The sequence below is a fragment of the Rhinopithecus bieti genome, unplaced genomic scaffold (assembly GCF_001698545.2).
Source record: "Rhinopithecus bieti isolate Rb0 unplaced genomic scaffold, ASM169854v2 scaffold_7684, whole genome shotgun sequence".
NCBI classification, from domain to species: Eukaryota; Metazoa; Chordata; class Mammalia; order Primates; family Cercopithecidae; genus Rhinopithecus; species Rhinopithecus bieti.
Window position 1 is genome coordinate 657,876 of NW_016806071.1, and position 27,298 is coordinate 685,173.

Genomic DNA, 27,298 nt, shown 5'->3' on the forward strand with positions numbered 1-27,298 from the left:
TTCTAAATACTTTTCTGCATGTAAAATGATATTACTGTTACCAGTGCCTTGATAGACAGGAATGGACAATGCCTTGATAAACAGCAAAACGTTGTATAGTGGCTAGAATATGGCTATAGGTGAAGACAGGTACTCACACCAGTAGCTAAGTTGTCAGATAGTTCAGAAGATGAGTGCACAGCCTTATGAATCTAATTCATGGACCCTGGCAGAAGCTTTTGTAACCAATAGGAAATATATTTTTCATAAAGAAAGAAGAGCTGATATTTAGTATATGAGTCAAAATAAAGAACTTAAAAACATTTACATGGAATTGTCTAGCTAGCAATTAGAAATGTGGGCTTGAAATTTGAGAGTCAGCTTACATTCTTTTGGGTGTGGAGGAAGACAGATGATAAACGTATAAAGAAAAAAGAAGGATAATTTCAGACAATGATATAAACCTTGAAGGAAATAAAATGGAGTGATAGTATAGTGGTAAGGCAGGAGGGGACTGCTTCAGCTTGGGTGAGCAGGGCAGGCCCTTCTGAGAAGATATGTGAGAAGAGGCTTCAGTAAGAAGGCAGCCATATGAAGATCTAGGACTGTCCAGCTCCAAACAGAAGGAACAGTGGTAACGAAGACCCCAAGTCATGAACAGTAGGTAGGTTTAGAGATAGAGCTAAATGAAAGTATAGAATCTCAACCTTCTAGATTTTTAATCTTTCCAGTGCTCCATAGTCCTTAGAGTGCTTATTGAAATTCTCTCACAATAATTAGTTATACTTGAAATCATACATAAGTGTGTAATTTAGTTAAAATATTTCTTATTTCTAAATTTCTAGATCCCTTATGCATTCTCCTTCAGTACTTATGCATTCCCCTTCAGTACACAGCATACCATCAGAATTTCTCCAAAAATAGCAACATCTTGAAGAACAGTGATTTTAGCAATTCTTGTTAATTATAAGTGACTCATAATTTTAACATAGTCTTCTGTTGGATTCAAAACCTGCTTAGGGGCATACTGACTCCAGAAACATTTTTCACTGATTTATCCAGACTTTGATATTTGGTTGTCTCCTAGAACCCACCTCCTGGAAGTTGTGGTCGCTGCTGCTTCTGATGACATTTAGTGCTTATGCATATTTTAAGGGTCCTGATTCTTTTTGCTTTATGTTTATGTATCTATTATAGTTAATGCCAAGGGACTCTGTCCTTCTTTTTGTTTGTGTTTTTTTGTTTTGTTTTTTGGTAACATTTGGACTGTGGACTATATTTAGAAAATCTTTAGAACAAAGCATAACAGATTTATTTAAGAGATTATGGCATATCTGTAGTGGTATTTGACCAGTCTATGTTCCAGAGAATAACCTGCCAAACTCCTGAGCTTCAGGAAATGACTGTTCAAGCTCACCTGCCAAGAGACTGGTGAGTTGGTGAATTGGGGAGAAGGGGAGATGTGGCAGGAGTGTGGCCCTCAGGCCTAGCTTTGCTGAGCTGAGAATGGGAGAGAGGAAACCAACAGCATTCTTCAGGGTGAAGATGGCTCTGGAACCAAAAGAAAAGATCCAGAGCACCTTCTCCAAAGGAGCCAAGCAGCAGGGCAGTAACTAACTTCTGCAGTTCTGCAGCAGAGGTCTGTTTGGACGCTGAATGAAAAGGGGAGCAGGACAACTTTTCCTCAGGCAATGACTTTACAAAAAGGGAGTGGACTTCTGCATCCACTCAGGATGGAGTAACAGGGACCAGATTTATTCTCCCACCGGATACAGTGAAAAACCAGGCAAAATAAACGAGAGAATGTTTTTAAGACACTGGATTTTGGACAAAGGAGAGATGTGATGGTACCTGATAAATAGGAAACAAGTGAGGTGAACCCTGTGATTGCCTCTGCATCCTGCCTAGAGAGAGTTTCCAGGGTGCAGTGCAGGGAAATGGACCCAGGCAGAGCCTGGCAGACTCAGAGTTGAAGAGTTAAATCTGGGGAGATCAAGGCAGCTGGAGTTTACAGGACACAGTCCCAGAGAGGAGAGAGTTGCTGAGAGGGTATCCATGAATATTCACCTGATAATACAGGTGAGAAAACTATCCAAGGCAGGAGGGAAAAAAATATCCAAGAGGATGAGCTAACAGTGCTTGGCACTCACACAGTGCCTCTTCCCAATAGTCAGACTGGGAAAACTCATAATTACCGAGGTGTTGGGAAGTGGACTTGGTGAATTCTTGCCTCAGTAGGATGTGTAATTGGCTCTTATCTGAACACTGCTTCAGACGTGCTTAGCAAATCATAAAGCAAGCATCAGAAGGATCAAGCTGTTTCCAAGTAAATTAACTGTATTACAAACAAAGCTCAAGAGTATTTATAGGAATATAAAAATACCTAGCACCAACAAGATAAATCACAATGTCTGGTATCTAATCAAAGATTACTAGGAGAACATATGGATGAAGATAACCAGTCAATCAAGCCATTAAAAACTGACACAGATATTAGAATTAGAAGACAAGGACAGTAAAATTGTTGTTGTAACTATACTATTCAAAAAGTGAAGTAGAGGCATGGAAAATATAAAAAAGGCTGAAACTTGTATCTCTTTTCTCCATTTTCTCCTTTTACTCCCCCTTCCCTATTAGATGCTAGATTTTAGATGGTTCCCAGGTGGTTAATTGAAAGTAAATTGACATTTTTATTTTATTGTGTTTATTATAATGTAATCACATATACTAGGCCAATGACCTCTTGAAAACAGACTGAGAGCTATGAATTTGTTGGCTTCATAAATGTGTAATCACACCTTACATTTTCTTTTAAAATTAAACCTAAGCTTATGAGTTGGCAAGGAATTGAACTTAACAAAATTTTTGCTCTAAAGTGTCTGTTAGAGAATAAATCTTGGCAGTTTCAGACTTCATGTGTAGTCACGAGAACAGATGTAGCTAGAATATTTAACAGTTTATTAGATCCTTGGGTTGACAGTAAATATAGTTTAGGACTGATATTTAAGTTCTTAAAGCTTTATTTTGAACAATGAGTATCTGTTTGCCATTTTAAGTAATAAATATTTCTCTAACTGGTTTACAAAGTTCTTTTTGTTATCTCTTTCCCTCCAGTTATGTAAATGACACGCTGGGGTTCATAAAGCTTTTTGTTTTTAAGAGGCAAGGAAACCTAAAGTGTATCTTTGAGGTGGAGAGGAGTGGAGACTAAAGATGTAGCAATCTTGAGAAAAGTTTTTCAAAATTAAGCAAAGCAAAATTATTCTTATCCTGGGTTGAAAACAGGTAATCCTTTTCCAAAGTTAGATTGATTATAGTTTGTACATTATAATTTACAGAGTCTGTAATAACTTTCAGTGTTTTAGAATTCATTTATTACTATTGTGCCCAGCTAATGCTACTGGAGAGGTTTGATACTGGATTTCAAAGAGGGACATTTTTCCCCAAAGATAGCAGCATTTTCCTTCCTCTCTGGAAGTTTCCTGTTATGGTCTGTTTAGGCCCAATTTTTTTTTCCTTTTCTTTTTCTTTTTTTATTTTGAGATGGAATTTTGCTCTTGTTGTCCAGGCTGGAGTGCAATGGTGCGATCTCGGCTCACCACAACCTCTACCTCCCAGGTTCAAGCGATTATCCTGCCTCAGCTCCCGAGTAGCTGGGATTACAGGCATGTGCCACCACTCCTGGCTAATGTTGTATTTTTTTTTTTAGTAGAGATGGGATTTCTCCATCTTGGTCAGGCTGGTCTGGAACCTGCCTCAGCCTAGGACAAATTCTTATAACTTATCAGAGAAGTGCATTATTATCATATAAAATAACATGTTACTTTTGAGGAAGAGAAAATAGAAGTTATAGTTCTTAAGGATTAATTCAGGTAGATTTGAGAATTTATTAGTTGATCCCAATATTCCTGCTGTACATGGGTTTTTAAAAGCTAAAAAGTATCCTTTAAAATTGTTAACATTGTTCTAGTTTGGGGAGAGTTAAAACAGGATTTTACCTCATAGTGAACCTTTAAGAATATTTCTTGGCCGGGCGCGGTGGCTCCAGCCTGTAATCCCAGCACTTTGGGAGGCCGAGACGAGCGGATCACAAGGTCAGGAGATCGAGACCATCCTGGCTAACACGGTGAAACCCCGTCTCTACTAAAAAATACAAAAAAACTAGCCGGGCGAGATGGCGGGTGCCTGTAGTCCCAGCTACTCGGGAGGCTGAGGCAGGAGAATGGCATGGACCCGGAAGGCGGAGCTTGCAGTGAGCTGAGATCCGGCCACTGCACTCCAGCCCGGGCAACAGAGCGAGACTCCACCTCAAAAAAAAAAAGAATATTTCTTAATTAAAATGAATGGGCAAGTTACATGGCATACCACAGTTAAAATATTGTCGAAAAAGAAAGATTGTATCAACATTGTATAATATGAAAACATTGTTAGAGAACAAATCTGTGATTCATTGAAGTGTTTAACTTATGTTTTTCTTAGCTTTTTAAGTAACTAAGGTCCTTGACAAATCAATCAATATTTACCTGAGTTGATACTGTCCTCTCTTGACTTCAACACCAGTATCCTAAATGTTCTTCTCTGCCTCAGATTCATTTTAGTTTTCTTTGTAGATGCTTTAATGCTGGTGTTCACTTGTGCTGTGGTCTTGGTTGTTGCCTCCTCTCGTTCTTCAGTCCCTCCTTGGGCAAGCTCTTCTACATCCTTGGCTCATCTGCCTGCCATAAGGTGATCATTATCAAACCACTGTATTCAGTGCAGGTCTCTCTTCTTACCTGCAGAACCAGTTGCCACCTACACAGCTCTTCCTGGACTTCTCAACAGCACCATACCCAAAATGGTCTTCCACAGCAAAACCTGACCTTTTTCTGTTGTAATAAGATTCCATCACTACAGATTTATCCAGGCCACAAATGTGGAAGTCTTCATAATCTCCTCTTTCCTCCTACCGTCTGCTCAGTTCTCAGTCCAGCCCAGTATTTCCTGACTCTGTCCTTGCCTTTCTGTCTTCACTGATCCTTCCCGGAGTTCTAGCCCAAATCTTTGTAGCCTGAGTTACACTAATAGCCTCCTAATTAGTCTTCCTGTCTGTAGTCTTGTGTCCCTTCATTTATATTACTGTTAGAGTGTTCATTTTTTCCCAAATGCAGATATTAAGATTTCTCATCATCAAGATAAAAAATGAAATGATGATGGTGATTATAGCTATAGCCGTTATTGAACACTTAATATGTACCAGAGACATTGCTTAAAAACTCTAAATTAACTCAATAGAAGTCTCACAATGACCATTTGAGTAGGTGTACTCTCTTCTCTACCAGTAAGAAAAGAGAGATTAGGGGAGATAAACAACTTCTCAGGAGTTGGAAGTAGTGGTGCTGGGCCAGAACCAAATGTTTCCTGATTTTAAAGTCTCCTCCTATCTTTGATAGTAGACTGCCTCCACACAAAGCTATCTGCACTCTGTGCTTGGGTGCCATGGAGTATGGAAAGGACCTTGCTTCTCTGCATGTATGGACTGGTGTGGGTGATTCAATATAAGGGTGGACAAGCAGAGATTTTAGGGCCTGATGTCGCTTGATCAGGAATATATTTGTATGTAGGATGCATGAGTTTAAAAAAAAAAAGTCCACCTTCTACCCTATCAGCTATAAATGGCAACAAGCCTGTAAGGATATACAGTTTCAGGTGGTGGGGCTTGACTGTGGATGGCTGATAAATGACAAGCCATTGATTTGGTGATAATTAATGGCAGCATGATTCTTTAAGGGATTGGCTAGCCACTAAGAATTTTGAATAAAAAAATCAGTAACACAGAGGTGATATACATTTTTAAAATAGTTTTATAATAAAAATTCTTAGCCAATTAGTTGCTGTGGGCTAGTCACTAAACACCAGTACACCAGTGAAAATAAAAGTGTTTTTTGCAGACTTGTTTTTGAAAACCATGAGATGTCTTCAGGGCTGTGTTGGGGATTTTACCTCATGCATACATCAATGCTCTTGGCTTTCAACATTAGTTTTTATTCGTTTCCTAAAAATAATGTACTTTCCCCGAGCTAGGTAGACCCAGATGTTGCCTGGATGTTTTGGGGTGGCTCTGAGTTTCATATATCTGACTCTGGAATTCTATAGATTTAGTGATCTACTTAAGTAACTTTCTGTTAGGGCTAAACTTGACCCTTGAACTATATTCTGGATGCTGAAGATGATACACATGCAAAGTCAGAGAGCTGTGGGTTTTATTCCCAGTTCTGTCACTTGTTATCTGTGTGGCCTTCCATCCTCAAGCCCCATTTTCCTCATGTATTAAGGGAGGGTGATGATACCTACAGTTAGGTAATTGTAAGTGATAGGAGACAGTGTGTGTAAAGTGCTTTGCATAATGTGGGGTATACAGTAGGAACTCAGTAAATATCCCTTACCCCTATCTCATCTTGCCTTATCCTACTTGCTTCAACCTCTTTCTCCAGGCATGGTTTCTAAATCAAATAGATTTTCATGTAAAACAGGTTTAGGGAAGTGATTCTTGCAAGGTGGGATGGAATGTAATCCACATATAACTTAGTGCTGCCAACCTGCCTAGACCTTCATTATCTTTTTTGGAATCCATTTTTCTTAAATTCCAAGTCATCTTTGTTACCATATCCTTCAGATCCTTTTCAACTTTAAATTCCAAGATTCTGGGCTGGGCATGGTGGCTCATGCCTGTAATCCCAGCACTTTGGGAGGCCGAGGCGGGCGGATCACCAGAGGTCAGGAGTTCAAGACCAGCCTGGCCAACATGGTGAAACCCTGTCTCTACTAAAAATATAAAAATTAGCCGGGCATAGTGGCAGATGTCTGTAATCCCAGCTACTCGGGAGGCTGAGGCAGGAAAATTGCTTGAACCCAGGAGGTGGAGGTTGGAGTGAGCCGAGATCGTGCCATCGCACTCCAGCCGGCGGGGGACAAGAGCAAGACTTCGTCTCCAAAAATAAATAAATAAATAAATAAATAAATAAATAAATAAATATATCCAAATTTCTGGATTTACTCATCCTGCTTACTTTCTTGTCTGTATTTGGCCCAAAAATAGATATATACAGTATATATTAATTAGCATAAGTAAATTAAGGATTTAATGCCATTTTTACAGTGAACTAGCTGCTTTTTAAAGGTTTTATTTTGTAAATGTTGAAAATGTTTGCTGGTTTCGGTATTAAGAATAAATGACAACAGAGACTTTTAAAGGATAGAGAGTCCTGGAAAATTCATCTCAAGCTTGAAGGAGGCCCCTCCACCACCCATCCCAATCCCCCTCAGACTCTATCCACCGGCAGCCCACCAAGTCTGTGGGTTGGTTACCGCAGGACTGTGGACTGCGGGAAAAACAGACCGCTGAACTTGGGTGGATGATGAATGGTAGATGCTGCTTTCTTTTTTTTTTTTTTTTTTTTTAGTAGAGACGGGGTTTCACCGGTTAGCCAGGATGGTCTCGATTTCCTGAACCTCGTGATCCGCCACGTCTCGGCCTCCCCAAGTGCTGGATTTACAGAATTGAAGGCCACCGCCGCCTGGCCCTTCTTTCTTTAAAGAATGGGCTTTGTGAGGTCTTTCCAGGAACAGCAGTCACAGTAATAGGTTCTGTCCATCAACCATAGCAAAGGAACACTTGTTTTCAGGAGTGTTCTATAAAAGAACATTGCTGATCATTGCTTAAAACAATTTCCCGCCGGGCGCGGTGGCTCAAGCCTGTAATCCCAGACTTTGGGAGGCGAGACGGGCAGATCACGAGTCGGAGATCGAGGACCATCCGGGCTAATACGGTGAAACCCCGTTCTCTACTAAAAAATACAAAAAAACTTAGCGGGCGACGGTTGGGGGGCGCCTGTTAGTCCCAGCTACTTGGGAGGCTGGGGCTGAGGCAGGAGGAATGGCGTAAACCCGGGAGGCGGGGGCTTGCAGTGAGCCTGAAGATCCGGCCACTGCACTCAGCCTGTGCGACCACCAAGCGAGACTCCTCTCAAAAAAAAAAAAAAAAAAAAAAAAAAATTTTTTTTTTTCCCCTAAACATTTCTACATATGAAGAAAAATGGTAGGTGCATTTTGAATGTTGGTATTTTGTGTTAGCCTTTTATCATGGATTTGTCCTAGGGAGGCAGTTTAGTATTTAGAGAGAGAGTTTGCTTTATCTGTGTTTATGGAGGCATTTATCTAGGAGCTTCTGTCTATTAAGTTTTCATCTTGAGTCTGAGCTGGTTGATTTCTACTCATATATAGATTTAATATACTTCTTGTAACATTCCTTTATTAACGTGATTCTTTCATTTTTATTCTCCTTCATAACTCAATCCCTGGAGAGAGAATGATTAAATAATAGCAGTTTCACCCTTTGGAATATGATTAGCTTTTGATCCCGGTGTTATTTCTTGAATGTTTTAGTTTTAGGGTTATGCTAAATTTTGTAAAGGCACTAGCTGAATTGAGTAAATTTTGAAATATGTTAACATTTAAAACGAGACATTTCAATTCTTCTTATTTGGTCTTCTGAAAATACTATTAAACTATGGAAATAAACTCAATTTTTAGAAAATGCAAGCAACAAACAAGTTGCCTCAAATGAGATAATATTTGATCAAACTTTATCAAAAATAAAATATAGTTACAGCAAGGGCCTCTTTGAAGAAGCAGATCTTAGTCATCCTGCAGCCTCAGTACTTTGTAATAATGATTTGCTGACTGTTGGGTCCAACTCTGGGCACGTGTGTGATGCAGGATGGAAGATATACAGTCTCTGCACTTCAGGAACCCTGTAGTGTAACTGTAGAGACGACACCTGTACAGACAGAACCACATTACAAGGCAGCACGTGAGATGTGTAACACTGATTGCGTTTAGTGCTATAGAATTTTTGATAAAGGAGAGATCACTGATTGGATGTCAGTTAAGTCTTCTTGGAAAAGATGAACTTGACGGCTGTTTTACACTAATTATTATTATTAGCATTTTTATGCTAATAACACAGTTTGAAGGAGAGTGACTAGAACTTAAAACTCCTGCTTACCCATGCTTTTTCATCTGGTTAACTGAGAGTATGACTTAATGCTTAAGAGTAAAATATCTGCCATGTTCTGAATAAATGTTGCCCATCATCATCAGTTATACTGTCCTTGAAAACTCATCAGCTCAATCCTTGCTTCTCTGGGAGGCCTTTCCTACCAAACCTAAGTGTATGAATTGTCCTCTCTTCTTTATTCCTAGAGAATCCTCAGCATGTCATTACCAAAGCACTGTAATCTATAACATTGATTTCTAATTATTGCTTTATTTCTGTGTCTCTCCCACTAAAGTTCCTTGAGGTTATGGAACATGTCTATCCCAAACCTAGCATTATTCCTAATGCTATTCCTAACATTATCATAGTGTCTAAGGCTTAATACATTTTTGTTGAATGACTAATTGAACTTAACCAAGATTATATTTAGTGTAAGAAAATGGATATTTATATAAAGTTGATGGCAGTGATGACGGAGAGAAATGGATCCATTCAGGCTATGTTTTGAGATAGAATTGACAGGATTTATTGATGAATTGGATGGAGAATGAGGGAGATGAATGAGCCAAAACTTGAGGAGCTGGGTAATGCCATTAACTGAGATAAGTTAGGCTGGAGAACAGGCTGTCTTACGGATGTTTGAGTAGCCTACTCCACTTTTGCATAAAGCTATCAAATGGGCAGTTGCATATGAGTCTGGAGCTCAAAGAAGAGATCAAGATAGGAAATGCAATCAGGAAGTTAGTAGCATATGGATGGCATTTAAAGCTAAGGGTGAAATTGGCTTGTGAGCGAATGTAAGCTGAGGAGAGAAGAGGGCTCAGAACCAAGCCTGTAGCACTCCAGCATCTGGTGGTCTGTAAGGATGGAGACAATAACAAAAAAAAAAAAACAAAAAACTGAGGAGGTAGGAGAACACTGGAGAGAACTGTTTCAAGAAACCACTAGTTGGCATCAAATGCTGCTGAAGGATTAGGATGAAAACAGAGAAGTGGTCACTGGATTTGGCAACATGATGATTGTTGGTGGCCTTGATTGTGTAGTGGGGGGTCCAGAAGCCAAATTGGAATGGGTTCAAGAGTGAATGTGAAGCAAGGGAGTAGGAATCTGTAGGAGTTAAATCCTCGAGTAGGCTGAAGGGGATGGGATTTCCTTCTGCAGCTTTCAGTCTTCCTGTTTCAGCAATTCCCAAACTGAACTCATGCATTGCCCTCCAAAATCTTTTCCTTCTCATGATCCAGACGAGAACTGCCCCAGTTAGCATGCTTGTCTCCTTCCTCTCCTTACCCCATTTAGTCAGATGTCTTGATACTTTATGATACTTTTCAAATTGGAATCCTTCATTTCATTGTCATTGCCACTTAACATTGCTCTTTCCAAGTATTAATTAGCTCTTCCCCACGTGCCCCCCTTGGTTTCCTGAGTACTCACTGCTTTTATTCTCTCCCTTGCCAATATATCCATCCATCACAGCTAGAACGTTCTTCCTAAAATACAGCTTTGCTCATGTTATTCTCCTGCTAAAAATAAAACAAAATATTTTAGCCTGGCACTGAGAACTCTCTACCTTTTTATCTGAATTACTTTCTCTTCATTCAGCCTGCTGTTCTGAAGTATTTGCTTTAGGACAAGGACTTGCTGAAGTATTGCTGTTCTGAAGTCTGTTTCCTAAATATAACCTGCGTCTTTGGCCTCCGTGACTTCACAGTCACTGCTGCCTGTGACTGACGTGCCTTTCCCTACCTTCTATTACATGTTCTGTATTTCCAAATGCTGAGTACCTCTAACAGATGGTGGAGTACACCCTAAAAATTGTGAAATTTCAAGGCTTTCAGTGCTGCTGCTTTACTTCATCAGTTCTTTAAAAGTTCCATAATACTGGTCGGGCACAATGACTCATGCCTCTAATCCCAGCACTTTGAGAGGCCGAGGTGGGCAGATCACCTGAGGTTAGGAGTTTGAGACCAGTCTGGCCAACACGGTGAAACCCCGTCTCTACTAAAACTAGAAAAATTAGCCAGGTGTGGTGGTGGGTGGCTGTAATCCCAGCTACTCGGGAGGCTGAGGCAGGAGAATTGCTTGAACCCAGGAGGCAGAGGTTGCAGTGAGCCGAGATCACACCACTGCACTGCAGCCTGGGTGACAAAGTGAGACTCTGTCTCAAAAAAAAAAAAAAAAGGGTTCCATAATACTGATTTTTTTCTTTAAACCAATTATTTGTACCACCACTACTTCAAGCAGTCGTCTTTTTTAGGAATTGGGTACAGGAATGATTTTCTTTCTGAAGGGAAGTTTCTTGGAAGTTTCACTGGCAGTTGTGGAGTTGTGGGTCATGACACTGTGTGACAGAGGATACCCAGAAGATGCTGGGCTTGTCCTCTTCACAGCAGCAGCCAGGCGGTTACAGGGTGTGCAGGACGCGTCCATAGGAAAAGCACCCTCCTCAATTGCACACTCACTCATTAATGTATTTAGTAGTAGATGCTGGATTCCTTGTTTTTATGGTTGTTAATATTTGGGGGTAGGAGAAGAACAGTGTGTGTGAAATCATTATTCTGAGTTTCAGCTTTTTAAAACAGGAGAGCCCTTTAGAAATTCTGCTCACAGTCACACATTCTAAAAGAAGAAAATTAGAAGCTCTCTAAAGATTGTAATCATAGAAAAAAAAGAATTGCTCATTAGAATATTGAACTGAGTGTTCCGTCAACTTTCCTCACATCGGGGAATTGCTAATGTGAGGACGTCACTAAGAAGTAGATTAAAGATATCTTTTTGAGATCCTCTTATGATACATGTTGCCTTCCTGTTGTATTCTGGTTTTTATTATTGGGGTATAAAGCAGATTTTAGGCATATGTAGCTTGTACCTAGCTAAGCTTTTAAGAATGAAGTTGATTATTTTATTGACTGAAGGGAAACAATTAACCCAGGGTTTTCTTTTTTTTTTTTTTGAGACAGAGTCTCGCTCTGTTACCCAGGCTGGAGTGCAGTGGCGCCTTCTTGGCTCGTTGCAAACTGTGCCTCCTGGGTTCAAGCGATTCTCCTGCCTCAGCCTCCCTAGTAGCTGGGATTACAGGTGCCCGCCACCACGCCTGGCTAATTTTTTGTATTTTTAGTAGAGATGGGGTTTCACTGTGTTGGCCAGGCTGATCTTGAACTCCTGACCTCAGGTGATCCACCCGCCTCAGCCTCCCAAAGTGCTGGGATTACAGGCGTGAGCCACCATGCCCGGCCACACAGGTCTTTGAAAAAATGGGATTGAAAATTCTTGCATGGTTTTTAAACCATGGTGCTGGATAATTATTATAAGTAGATATTGTTAGGGAAAAAAGGAGTGGGATGACCATCTGATTTAAGAACCTTCACTTTGGCTGTTGCAAGAACATTATCTACTTGGCCTTTCAGTAGGCAGCTTGCTAGTCCTTTCTAGCAGCTGTTGAATGTAGTCAGCTATTTTGGAACATGAGGGGTATTGTAATTAGGTGTGTAGAAAATTGATTTAAGAATTCCAAACATCTCTAGATTTTTAGTAAAACTCTAGAGTGCAAGTAAAAAATAAATGTCTCATATTTTAAGCAGAATAACAAACCTTTATTTCCTCAGAATTACTCATTAGTACTGATAATGAGGAAAAAAATACGTAACTGCAAAATTGTGAGGGAAAGCCTCAAAACAACTTGCTTTGCTTTCTTTGTCACAAAATGTTTGTTTTAGTATATATTTTCCCCAGTGTACATTTCCCAGGAACCTTTGTGTTTTGGCATCCTTACTTAACATTAACAGAATAATAAACCAGAAGATTCCTGGAGGCTTGGCCCTTTGTGGCAGAATGAGCTGTGCACCTCAATCCTTTGATATGTGCTTTCCCCCTTTTTTCCTTTGCTGTTGAAAGGGAAAACAACGGCTTCTATTTTGGATAATTTTTAACTAATGATCTCAAAATCCAGTATTGAATATTTATCCATCAAGGAAAAATTGTGTTAAGTGCATTTTATAAACTGATTCTTATATATATGAGAGGGTTCATAGCTGGGATTAAAATGCTGTGTTGTTATAATTGTTTTATTGTTTAGATGAAATTGTTTAGATTATTATTCGGATCCTGGTGGAACTTTTTTGAGCCATTAATAAAAAATAGCAGAAATAGGCCGGGTGCGGTGGCTCAAGCCTGTAATCCCAGCACTTTGGGAGGCTGAGACGGGCGGATCACGAGGTCAGGAGATCGAGACCATCCTGGCTAACACGGTGAAACCCCGTCTCTACTAAAAAATACAAAAAACTAGCCGGGCGAGGTGGCGGGCGCCTGTAGTCCCAGCTACTCCGGAGGCTGAGGCAGGAGAATGGCGTAAACTCAGGAGGCGGAGCTTGCAGTGAGCTGAGATCTGGCCACTGCACTCCAGCCTGGGCAACAGAGCGAGACTCCGTCTCAAAAAAAAAAAAAAAAAAGAAAAAAGAAAATAGCAGAAATAACTGAAAATAGTTGGTTTAGGCTCATTGTACTGGTCATTTCAGAAAAGTATAACTGATATGTGAAGATCCAGAAATACCACTGTGGGCATTTAAAGTACATAAATTTTTATTATGATGGAAGAACAGTTTTCATTGGGAAGAGATTTTAAATTTGCAATGTCTTGTCTTTTTTTTTTCCTACAGGAAGGAACTTGAAACCTTCAAAGGTAATTTTGTGTTAATTCTTCACTTTAAAGTAGTTGAGAGTTAATTGGTGTCAGATGTTCTCTCTTGATAATGATCAACGAACTCATTTTTTAAAAATCAGTTTACACAAAAAAGTGAAACTTAATACTGTTTTTGTAGGTTTTGTTTAATTACCAGTGGTTTTGATATTCTCTTTAGCACATATATACCAAGTGAGAGTTTCTGCTAATGACCTTTATAAATGGTATGTTAGGAAGGTGCAGTACTAACTTTGAGGTTGTTGAGAATCATAGTTTAAGAAGATTCTGGTTTCTCTTGTGCATCTGGGCCACGTGGAAAGGGAATGGTGACAAAGATCAAGAGGTGCCCCTGCAATTGACCTTGTGGTCACTTGAACCTCCTGAGAGGTCTTCAGTGCTGGGTCCTGCTCTGCTGCTGTCTTGTGACTTTGGATGAGTCTCTTAGCTTTTCAGGCACAGTTTCTCTTTCCATCTGTAAAATTAGAGGCTCAAATGAAATATATTCTCGGATTCCAAAAGCACCCAGCATTACTTTTTACGTTTAGGGAATGCCTGAAGGAGGGACACTAGAGAATAATTCTTGGTTATATTGACCGTTACTGGTCATGGAGAAACGCTAGTGAAAAACAGAAAAAAAATACAAACTTTCCAGCAGCTCAAGGTTCTTACAGTTTGCCGTTTTTCAATTAATTACTTATGAGCAATTAAGTACTAGAAATCCTATTCTCGAGAGACTCATTTCAATAACTGAGAAAACTTTTTGAAATCGCTTCTGATTTAGTTGTTTTATGCTTATTATACTTCACATGTAAACCAGCATTGTCCTTTAGATTTACTGAATGGTTAAAGATTTCCAAGTATATCGTTTATGGTTGAATTGTTGATATGTCTGATCTGTTTGAATTTAGAAAAAATGACGAATTCTCAAGATAAAAGGTATAAAGGCATATTCCTCCTTTAGTTATTATTGAACAGCCTTGTTTGGCTGGATTTCTGTTTGACCTACCACAGTTATAGTAAATGATTAAGCTCCTGGCCAGTTTGTTGAAGGTAATGTTAAATGACCGTGTGATACAATGTGTTGTCATGGCTGTCATTGTTCTTAATTCGATTTGTAAACCACTACTTGTATACTTTTTTTTTTAAAATCAGTGCTTTAAAATAAGATTTGAAATCCTTATAAATCCTTCTCATTCTTTTCTTTTGGTTGACTAGTTTAGTATCTTCTTACGTAACAGTAAGAGATGAAAAAAACAATCAAGTTAATATTAATAGACAGGGCAGGGACACAGATTATGTAAAATGTCAGTTTTACTTGCATCTCAGTGCTGAGGCATACTTTTTTTAGTATGACAATATTCAGAGAAAAAGAAGAGAATAGCAGTTTGCAAAAGGTTAGGTAGTGTTGCATATTACCCGATAGAATAATTCAATTTAAGCTGAAATATCTTGTTTATACACACATTCCTAATTATGTACAATTAACAGCACATCAAATCCACCCACAGGCCAATTAAAGATCTCAAATGTGAACAAACCCTAAATTGAATGTTGCATTATATCAAGATTTTTAGTATCAGTGTTCATTCAGAATTGTTTCTTCTTGAGTGTTTTGCTAATATTTTAAAAACGAGGCCTGGGCATGGTGGCTCACGCCTGTAATCCTAGCACTTTGGAAGGGCCTCCTTTGGGAGGCCGAGGGGGGTGGATCACCTGAGGTCAGGAGTTCAAGACCAGCCTGGCCAACATGGTGAAACCCCATCTCTACTAAAAATTCAAAAACTAGCCAGGCGTGTTGGTACACCCAGCTTCTCAGGAGGCTGAGGGAGGAGAATCACCTGAATTCGGGAGGCGGAGGTTGTAGTGAGCCAAGATCACAGCACTGCACTCTAGCCTGAGCCACAGAATGAGACTCTTATCTCAAATAAAAAAGTACCCTATAACAAGAAAAACAGAAATGTAATAGCTTTTCCAAAGTATTAGTGAAGAAAAAAACATTTAAAAATTTGTTTGAACATACTGTGGCAATTTATTATTTTTTGAATATTGCCTTTTTCCTTCTCAGGTTGCAGGAAAATAAAGGGTATTACTTCCTCCAATTGCTTTATTCAACTTACGTTTAGAAGCTCTTTTCTAAATTGGGGGAAAACTAACTTTTGAGAACCAAAATACAAAATTAGTAACCTTCAAAATTAGTAATGTAGATTAATATCATCCACCAAGTTCTGGATTCTCCCTTCTATACTCCATAGAGGTTGATGAGTTATGTTCACCTTACTTCTGCTGCATATGGCCAATCTCTACAAGACTATTAAAACCAGTTGTTGTTCTTGTCTTAATATTGGCAGTCGGAAATTTTTCTGTGTTCCCCAAATACTGCATTCATTTAAACTTTTTAGTGACAGTCACTCAAATATTAGATAGCAGAAAAAGGAGATTAGGATCATAAAAGTCCTTATTTTATATTTTTAGTGGGGAAGGCATTCCATTATTTTAAGCACATGTAGAGTACATAAGCTTTCATAGTCTTTAAAGACATAAGACATTGATGACTTAGCTCTGGAAAGCAGAGCCAGTGGAAGAGGCGGAACCAGAGTGGTCAGAGAAACAGGAAGACCAAGGCAATGTAGTGACAAAAACAAAAACAAAAAAACAAACAAACAAAAAACTGCAGAGGAGAGAGTTTAAAGGAGGAAAAGTGGTTATCCATGATACAAGTAATGCAGAGAAGTTGAGCCGAATGGGGAGAGCCTGTTGGATTTGACAATGAACAGGTCATTGGTGACCTGAAAGAGCTGTTTATAAAGGGTGAATCCGAATTGAAAATCAGAAGTGTATGAATAGGCCAGGCATGGTGGCTCATGCCTGTAATCCTAGAATTTGGAAGGCTGAGGCAGGCAGATCACTTGAGGTCAGGCATTCGAGAACGGCCTGGCCAGCATGGTGAAACCCCATGTCTGCTAAAAATACAAAAAAGCCCAGCGTGGTGGCGGGCACCTCTAGTCCCAGCTACTTGGGAGGCTGGGGCATGAGAATTGCTTGAACCTGGGAGGCAGAGGCTGCAGTGAGCCGAGATTGTGCCACTGCACTTCAGCCTTGGCAACAGAGTAAGACTCTGTCTCCAAAAAAAGAAATGTATGAGTAGTTAGGAAATAAAGGTGACATGAACTAATTGTTCAATCATGAATGGATAGAAAAAAATGAAAATGTAACGAGATAGGATCCGGGTCAAAGTCGGGGGAGGTATAGTTGAACATATTGAAGGAGTCATTATGATATTAAAGAAAATGGAAGGAAATGGTATCCAGATAGGTTATCCTTGGAGAGTGTCCAGGGCCATCTCTTTTCCTAAGACCTTAGAGAAGGAAAGGATGGCTGATAATATAGGGAAAAGTTGACATGGAAGGATGAAAGAATTTTTTGAGAATTCACATAAGGAATGATAATCTGAATTTTCAGGGCTAGGCTCAGAAGCAGAAATAAAAAAGCAAAACAAATATGCTTTGGCTAACACAGAGTTGGAAATGGGAAGACATGTAAGCTGGGCCAGCAGGGCATGATAACCATGGATGCTAATGAGACTGTGATTGAAATGATTGGCTGTGGAGTTCACACTGGAGAGGAGAGGCCTGACCAGACCATGAGAAGAAGCAGGCTGAATGGTACAGGTGAGGTACCCCATAAAGGGGAAGAAAACTTTTAGTGGTTGAGGTGGATCTTATGGTCAAAGAAGAGATTTCAGTTTGAAATCTTAGAAGGGGAGCAATTCCCAGTGATGATGATGGCTAAATTTGAGTAAAAGTAGAAGACACCAAGTCATCTGACTTGGAGAATTCTGAGTCTTTGAGGAGTCTCACTTGTTTGGATGACTCATGGATGTGGCTTATGCATGTTACTGGCTTGGCAGCCCTTAACATTTACAGATAGGGATGATGATGCTAGATGGTAAACTTCAGTAGAGTTTGTTGGTTCACTTAAAGAATTTGCTTAACATGTGAGACAAAACTATTCAGCTGCCATTTAGCAATATTTAAGTGACTCAGGTTGGATGATGTTACTGTCCTCTGTCCTCAAGGAGCTAAAGGACTGTGGCAAAGCTTATAGGTTAGAAAGGCAAATGTATAATTTAAATACAATATAGAAATAATAGAAATAACTACACTAGGGTGGGAGTAATCAGCCAGAGAGCGGTCATTACACTTGATCTGAATGATGAGTACTCGCTGGGCTGGAAAGGATAATAAAGACATTCCAGGAAGAGGAAAGAACAATCGTAAAGATGCAGATACGTTTATGTCAAGAATACAAGTTAAAATTTAATTTCTTATTTATTGAAGGAGCCACAAATAATTTGCCTGGCTGAAGCATATGGTGTGTGGGGGGAAGTGATGAGGGATGAAGCTGGACAGAGAGGCAAGGAACAACTGGTACCCAACCTTGAATGCCGCGCACAGGAACTTGGACATTTCCCTCTAGGCCAGTGGTCTTCAAAGAGGCATGCGGGCTTGCAAACCATGAGGAGAAGAGAGGAAACTGGAACTTTTGTTTTTTTATGTCATCCTTTTAAATGTCAGTTTTCTGTATATTATGTAATCAAACAGGAATTCATGCCTATGTCAGGGGTGCATGATCAAAAAGAGCTCAGAGGTTATTGTTGTAGCTGATAGAGTCCGGACAGGGAGTGGGATATCCCCGAGGGTTTCAATCAGGGTAGAAGGATCAGATTTGCATTTTAAAGCAAGTTTTCTGGAATCATATAGGAGATAGGTTAGAGAAGAGCAGGTCTAGACTAAAAGAGATCAGTTGGGAAACTATTAGATTTGACTTAAGGCATTGCTAGAATGGAGAGAAAGACACAGATTCAAGAAACTGAGTAGAATAAAAAATCACTATATTGTTCCTTTTTATTGCTGAATTAATATTTCATTGTATGAATAGACCCCATTTTGTTTATCCACTCACCAGCGGATGGACATTTGGATTGTTTCCAGGTTTTGCCAATTTTGAATAATGCTGCCATCAACTTTCTTACGCAAGTCTTTGTGTTGACATACATTTTTATTTATCTTGGGTATATAGCTAAGACTAGAATATATGGATTATATGACAACTTTGTGTTTAACTTTTTGAGAAACTGCTGAACTGTTTTCTAAAATGGCTGTACCATTTTACGTTCCTGTCAGCAGTGTGTGAGGGCTGCAGTTTCTCCTCATCCTTGACAACACTAGTTAGCTCTTACATTTAGATCTGTGATCCATTTTCAGTTAAGCCTTGTGTTCGTGTGAGTTAAAAGTCCACCTTCATTTTTTTACACATCGATGTTCAGTTGTCTCAGAACCATTTTTTGGCAGACCTTGGGGCTCTAGGCTGCACAGGCCCCAAGTCTCCCTCACAAGCCTCAGAACTATTTTTTGAAAAGAGCTTCTTTTCCCCATTGAATTGCTTTGGCACCTTGGGAAACCAGTGACCATAATGTAAGATTTTTTTTCTGAACTCTCCACTCTGTTCCTTATTGCCAATGCCACACTGCCTTGACTACTGTAGCTTCGTAGTAAGGTGTGAAATTGGGAAGTCTAAGTCCTCCAACCTAGTTCTTTTTAAAATTGGTTTGACTGTTTAAGGTCCTTTGTCTTTCCATATAAATTTTAGGATCATTTTGACAATTCTAACAAAGAACAGAGCCCTCTGAGACTTTAATAGGGATGGTTGTGTTGCATGTATAGATCAATTTGGGGAAAGTTGTCATCTTAATGATAGTGAGTCTTTCAATCCATGAACATGGAATGTATCCCTATTTATTTAAGTCATCTTCAGTTTTTCTAAGCAGTTTTGTTGTTTTCAGTATGTGAGTCTTAAATTTATTCCTTAATATTTCATTCTTATTGAGTGAATTTCATCAGGAGCATGTTAAATTTGCAGTATCTGTAAGACGTTATAGGTGGAAGTGTCCAATGGGCTGTTGAACCTCAGGAGAAAGATCTGAGCTAGATTTGAAAGTAGCCAGCATGTAGGTGGGAATGGAAGCCCGGGATTTGAATGACGTTGCCCACAAACAACAGGGCAGAATGAAAAAAAGATGACAATGCATAGAAATCTAGGAAGCACCAACATTCACCAGACAGGCACGAGAAGAGGGCTAGTTGCCCATAGTGGAGGCCAAGAGGCAAAGGGGAAAATGTGATAAGGAGAACATTGCAAGGACATGTCAAGAAGCAGTGTCGTATTGTTGTGGAGAAGGCAAACTGAAATATAGCCTGAGAAGCTAATTGGTGATCTTAATGAGGACACTTACAGCAGCATGGTTTTGTGTATGTGGGGGGTGGGGGTGGAAACCAGATGGCAGAGGATTGGAATGAGTGGACTGTTCTGCCTTGTTCACCATTGTGACTCAGGTGCTTGGCACTTTGGTGCTTATTAAATATTTAAATGAATAAGGAAGTAGAGACAATGCTTTCAAAAGCTAAGGCTAAAGGAAGGAAAGAAGAGTAGTTACAGGAGAGAGTTAGGTTGAAGGAAGGATTTCTTTTTTTTAATTTTGGGAGGAAGTTGAGTATATTTCTGTGAAAAAGGAACAGAAGCTGTAGAGAGGGAGAGGTTGAAGATACAGTGAGAGTGGCTGATTGATGGAGCTGTGATTCAGAGGGGACCAGCAGGAGTGGGATTTAGACCATACTATTTTCAAAAAGGAAAAGATTGTGGAGAAGTGTTTGTAACTATTAGAATTGATGATTTAAGATACTTGTTAAAAATATACAGCACATTGCAAGCCCCTGGTTAGTGTTGCTGAATTTGAAAAAACCTTTAGGCTAATGCTACATTAAAAATGAGGTGGGGAAAATTATAGATGCCTTGTGTGTTATGAAATGAGCTATATTTTTAGTTTTTATGTTACTAGTTTCAAACAGCAAGATTTCATCTCTCTTTTGCTGTGTTACTAAAGCATCTTTGTACCTAGATGATAAATTCATATGGATTTAGTATATTTTCAGCCTTCCCTCCCCTCCATTTTGAGCTGCATTTGGTATGGTCCCAGACCGGTGCATACATCCTTGCACACTAGAGCCCCTGAGAGCTTGCATTTTGCTTTTACAGAGGCAGTAGATTCCAATGTATGTCTGCTTCAGCCATCAGCAAAAAACTAACAGGCTTACTACAATTTCTTTGGAAAAACCTGCTTCTGGCTTCAGCCTCACTTCCTTTGTTCTACATCCCAGAAGATGCACGTGAGGGCAGCTGCCTGGTGACTAGAGGCTTCACTTGACCAGCACTGAGCTTCTGTTCACTCATTCAGGTCTCACATCCATGTCATCTCCAGGACTCACCGAAAATAGTCAGAGGGATCCCTGTAGGTGGAACTTTATTTTCTTTTTCCTTTGCTGCTTTCCTTTGAAATGTTTACTTCCGTGCTTGGATACATTGCTGTATTTGCATGGTATGCAGATGATGTATTATTAAAAAGCAGAAATTAAATTCCAACTTGACTTGAACCTACAAGCAGTACATTTTTATGAGAGTATTATTAGTTTCTTTCTATTACCAACAAGTAATACTTACTAAATTAATACCTAAAATAAGTTTAAAATGTTGCATGGAAATGTAGGACATTTTTTAAAATATATAATATGTGTCTTCTCATGCATCAGGTGAAATTCATCAAATTGACATTTTTTATGAAGCAATATTTGTATTAAAAGATAAATATAAAATACCAGGAAAATAATGCTAGCTATTTGAATAATAAGTCCGGTGCAGCTCCACAAAACTAATTCAGCATCCCTTGCTGCTAGTATGTTCATTTTCCAAGAGGCAGTTAATAGAATTAAATATGTGAGCCATATCCAAAGATAGTATAAAGTTAAAATTGATTCTGTGGTACTATATGGGTTCATCTAAAATGGCTGATTTTCAATATGAATTTTGAAAAATGTCATGATGCTTCATACAGTTTGAATATATATATGTATATATATTCTTTTCATAATTTTATAGAACTTCAGTGTATTCCTTATCTGTTAGCCAGAGGCTGTGGTTTTAATGACATCTCTGTGTGGTATTTATGTATATATTAATACATATACAAGAATATTGAAGTTGTGGAACTTACTGCAAAAAATACCTGAAAAAACAACTGTACATTTTTGTTGAGTAATTTATTGTACTATCCATGGGGGTGGTAACTAAGGAATAATTTTACTAGTTATTGCATTTTTAAAAACTCCCTGTTGTTTCTTTAAGTTGACGTACATTATGGCATGTTATATACATCATGGCATGTTATATACATCATGGCATGTTATATACATCATGCCTTGTCAAGTTCTTAGAAGCCACTTCTCTTTACATGCAAAAAAAAAAAAAAATGAAAGAAGTACATGTTGTCTCTCATCTATCTATCAAGGTTATTCTCTTTTTAATATTACAAATTTGAATAAGATATATCAAACTCAAGAGAAAAGTTCCTTCTTTGTGTCCCTCTCTCACGCCTGTATATGTATAACATAGCAAAACCCTGCAAGCTTAGATAGACATATTAACAGAAGTAAAGTAATAGCTCAGGAATTAATTACAAAATTGGAGCATTAATGGAATCAGATTCTAACTAAAGGTTTTACCACATTCTTATTCATTATTAAGTGTTCAGGAAAAAACGTATCAGTGAGAACTTGGCATTTATTTTTAAGGTATTTATTTGTAGGGAATGTGTAATAAATGACATATTTTCTCTTCTCTCAGTCATTATCTTAAATAATGGTTCTAAGAGTAAAGATCTGCATATAGGTATAATCTGATACTCAATTTTAATATTTTAGATTATTCATCTAAGAAATTACTCCTTGAAAATCTTGATTTGTTGGTAAATACTGGCAAGATTTTTGAGGTGTCTGCTCATCTTTTTCTCATATATCAATATGTATAAGTGTATATTCATTTTTTTAAAAGCTGGTTTGTATTTATGTAACAGTGTTTAAATAAAGTTAGTGTCTATGTCCTGTAATACCAAAATATTTATATCTTGTCTGTTAATTTTGGCTCTAAGACAGTTTATTTTTAAGACGTAGCTGATTCTTTATTCTAATGCCCTGTCTTAAGTTGTCATACTGGGCATGACCTGAAATTCTCTAAGACGATGTTCTATATTGAAGGGGAATTGGCACTTTAACAGCTTGTTTAGGTATTAAACTACATAAAAATAGAGCATCGAGATTAGGGTTGTGATGCTTAAACGTTACCTTTCTGGGATTCCTTGTAATGATTATATGCCACCATTGTGTGATCAGTAATTATAGCAATAGAGTATTTTAGAAGTGAATCAGGACAACGTTTTGTTGTCTATCATAAATGTTTGGTATCATGAATAAATACAGCTCTTCTGTTTCATTACCTTTTTGCTGGAACATGGTATAACTTGACAGCAAAAATTATACCTTTCAGAAAACTAAATTTTAAAACCACAAAAAGAAATCTTTGAAAATTTTAGCTGTCAGCCTTAACAAGAGACTTTGTCTGTTGAATTCATATGGAGCTTCATGATTTTGTCTTAGCTTTTTAGAGGTGTGTGCTGGAAAATAACCTGTGGGATCTTGTAGCTCTGCTGATTAAACTGTTGAAGGCAACTGTGATGGAGTTTGTACTTTTCTCAGAAGATTGGTAGTTGCCTAATGGTTTTTATAAACTTCTAGAGCAGGGGAGAAGTCAAGTGGCCACCTGAGCTGAGAAACTCTCACTCCTACTTAAATATTCATCTGGCTTTCCCTGTAAAGGTATGCCGATAGCATAAATATAAGTATATGGGTAGGAGCAGTAACTCACACCTGTGATCCAAGCACTTTGGAAGGCCGAGGCAGGAGGATTGCTTGAGGCCAGGAGTTTGAGACCAGTCCAGGGTAACATAGTGAGACCCCCCACTCTACAAAAAAATTTAAAAATTAGCCGGGCATGGTGGCATGCACCTGTAACCCTACCTGCTTGAGAGGCTGAGATGGAAGGATCACTTGAGGCTCAGGAGTTTGAGGGTGCAGTGAGCTGTGATGGCACCACTGCATTCCAGCCTGGGCAACAGAGCCAGACCCTGTCTCTAAAATAAAATAAAATGAATAAGCATTTGAAATTTGGCTAATCTGTTTTTATTTAAGAAAGTAAATAGTGTTTACCCTAAGATAGGGGAAATAACAAAAGAAACATTGGAATAATATTGAACTATTTAATATCCTTTTGTATTCTTAAGAATCATGTAAAGTATTTGTATAAAAGAGTAGCATAGGATACTTATTAATATGCTATTCACTTTCAAGTCTCTAATTCCAGTTTTGAAAACCTATGAAATAAATACTACGGTAGATAAAATGGAATTGAACAGTCAGAAACTTACTACATGAAGATGACTCATCAGTTCTAATTATGTTTCTTTTTAACTGAAAATAAAAGTATATGTAATAAGAATTATCATAGTAATTGCAATGATGTGATCAAAAACATAACCACCGGGATTTTTTCTTTCATTTAGTAAAATTAATGTGGCACAGAATATCAGTCATACCATTATAGGTATATAAGTATAATTCTGTTAATAGAGTTTTATTTCTATTAAAACTCTAATAAATTAGTGAAAAGAAACTACTTATTAAGCATGTACATGTGTTAGCTCTGTACTTTGCATTTCATAGTTAGTACCACAGTATCTCAAGTAGTATCAAAACAACCTTGTGAGATGAGAAAATTGAGACTTAAGTCACCCAGCTAGTAAGCATTTCAGCAGGGATTTAAACCCAGGAACGTCTGCCCTCAAAACCTGTGTTTTTCTCACTTCACCACAGGCATTCCTGGGAAGTGCTAAAATGTAAACAATAGAATTTAGACAAGTTTTCACTTTCCATAATGTTCAGTGTTCTTTGTGTATTGCATTTATATCCAGTCCCTTTCCCCCATTCTCTTTCTGTACCACAAACTTTGAGTAGCTAAGTAGCATATTGAGATTTCATCTTTAACTGTATTTGAACTGCTTCCTGGTCTTGCTGTGTAGTGCTCCTTTAGTACAGGGCTATTCTAAGAATAAAAACCCAGTGTTTAAAAAAAGATGCTGATATATGCTGCAGAACCCTGGAAAGATTCCTCTGAATATGGGGTGTGGGTTGAAGCTCAGGACAGGATTAGAAGAAAGACTAGTAAGGCCTCTAGTTCCCCTCTCCACACTGTGTCCCGCTTGGACAGGAAATACTTCTCCATTCTTAAAGTCAAGTCTTCACTATTGCAGATGCTGATTTCTGAGTAACAATTTTAAAAGAATTCCTGCCTGGAATTCATGCCTGTAATCCCAGCACTTTGTGGGGCCAAGCAGCCTGGCCAACATGGTGAAACCCCGTCTCTACTAAAAATACAAAAAGTAGGCGTGGTGTGCTCCTGCAGTCCTAGCTACTCTGGAGGCTGAGACAGGAGAATTGCTTGAATCTGGAAGGCAGAGGTTGCAGTGAGCCAAGATCTCACTACTGCACTCCAGCCTGGGTGACAGAGCGAGACTCCATCTCAAAAAACAAAACAAAACAAAACAAAAAACAGTTGGGCTCGGTGGCTCACACCTGTAATCCCATCACTTTGAGAGGCCGAGACGGGTAGATCATGAGGTCAGGAGTTCGACACCAGCCTGACCAAGATGGTGAAACCCTGTCTCTACTAAAAATATAGAAATTAGCCAGGCTTAGTGGCAGGTGCCTAATCCCAGCTACTCGAGAGGCTGAGACAGGAGAATTGTTTGGATCTGGGTGGCAGAGGTTGCAGAGAGCCAAGATGGTGCCACTGCCCTCTAGCCTAGGCCACAGAGCAATACTCTGTCTAAAAAAAAAAAAAAACAGAAAAAGAATTTCTGGCAGTCTCCCCTTTTCTACTTCTTTCTAGCCATTGTATCTTAGAAAAACTTTTGAAGTCCTGTCATCTAGCACCTTGTCCCGTGCAGAGTCCCTTTATGAGCAGTCCTGAAGGTGTTTATCTGGTGTGTTGACAGTTCACACTCTCTACCAGCTTTCTAAGGCTTCAGAGTTGTAGTTCCTTGACCTTTTCTTTTTGTGGCAAGTGATGATAGATGCTTTATTCTCCTGATCATTCTTGTCTAGACCCTTGCTAGTTTTCCAAAACCCCATATAAAAATGGTGTTTGTACCTGCATAGTCTTCTAGAAATGGTGACTGTGACCATAGCTTTTTAGTCACCTTTTCTGCTGGTCAGCTCATGTTTAACCACAATGCCCAGATCTTTTAACATGAAAGTGCCCCTAGTCTTTATTTTAAAAATAATTGTAAAAGCAGTGCATCCCCATTGAAGACAGGAAAATTTAAAAAGCTACTGGGGAAAAAAATTGAATCACTAGTCTGCAATAGCCTCAAACATTTTGAGGTTTATATACACACACACATATATGGGCACATCATCCAAAATTGGAGTAGCATACAAACAATTTTATTTCCTGTTTTTTCCCCTTATGAAGTGAGCATTGCCTCATGTCATTAACATACTGTTTTCCTATTGTTGGAAATTTAGGTAGTTGCCAGTTTTGTGCCAAGCATAACTTGTGCTATAATAAGCATCTCTGTACGTACATAGATAGGGCCACAGTTTTTTACAGCCTAAGGGTATTACATTTTTTAAGGCTCTTGGTGTGTATTCATCATTAGCTTTTTAGAAGGGTTGTGCCAGTTTATACTTTCATTAGCAATGTCTATGACTTTATCTATTTCATGGACACCTGAGTATTTTTTTCTTGTCTTTTCTAATATGATAGCAAAAATAAAATTTGATTATTGTTTAAGGTGTGGCGGGAGGTAAAATGTGATTTATCAGCTTTTAATTGTTGTTAAGAACTGCTTTTGCTTCTGGCTGCTTTCAGTTGCAGTTTTAGTGTACTTGTAGATTTGAATGAAGGGGTTACATGTTAAGGGCTTCAAATTGTCATATTTATTGCAGATATTTATCTTCAACTAATTATTTGCCTTTTAATTTTGCATGGTTATTACACACAGAAGTTTAGTATTTTTATTGAAAATAATTGTTTTGCTTTTATTATTTTAAATGGACACATAATTGTACATATTTGTGTGGTACAGTGTAATGTTTTGATACATATATATAATGTGTAATGATTAAATCAGGATAATTAACATGTCTATCTCCTCAAATATTTCTTTGCATTGAGAACATTCAAAATTCACTCTTTTTTCTTCCTTTTTTTTTTTGAGAGGGAGTCTCACTCTGTTGCCCAGGCTGGAGTAGTGCAGTGGCATGATCTCGGCTCACCGCTGCCTCCGCCTCCTAGGTTCAAGCGATTCTCCTGCCTCAGCCTCCCAAGTAGCTGGGATTACAGGCACCTGCCACCACGCCCGGCTAATTTTTGCATTTTTAGTAGAGACGGGATTTCACCATGTTTATCAGGCTGGTCTCAAACTCCTAACCTCAGGTGATCTGCCCCTTGGCCTCCCAAAGTGCTGGGATTACAGCCATCAGCCACCGCACCCAGCCAAAATCCACTTTTATAGCTATTTGAAAATATACAATAAATTGTTATAATCACCCTGCAGTGCTCTAGAACACAGGAACTTATTCCTCCTCTCTGTAATTTTGTATTTG

The 27,298-nt window shown here is 38.7% G+C and overlaps 1 protein-coding gene across 3 annotated transcripts in view; it reads left to right on the forward strand.

Annotated features, from left to right (window-relative positions):
• DTNBP1 (dystrobrevin binding protein 1) overlaps positions 1–27,298 on the forward strand; it is a 156,053-nt gene that overhangs the window by 68,296 nt on the left and 60,459 nt on the right. For all 3 annotated transcript variants that reach the window (XM_017874513.1, XM_017874512.1, XM_017874514.1), the window contains one exon: positions 13,666–13,688. In XM_017874513.1, the coding sequence (XP_017730002.1) occupies positions 13,666–13,688 (23 nt within the window). The remainder of the gene's footprint in view (positions 1–13,665; positions 13,689–27,298) is intronic.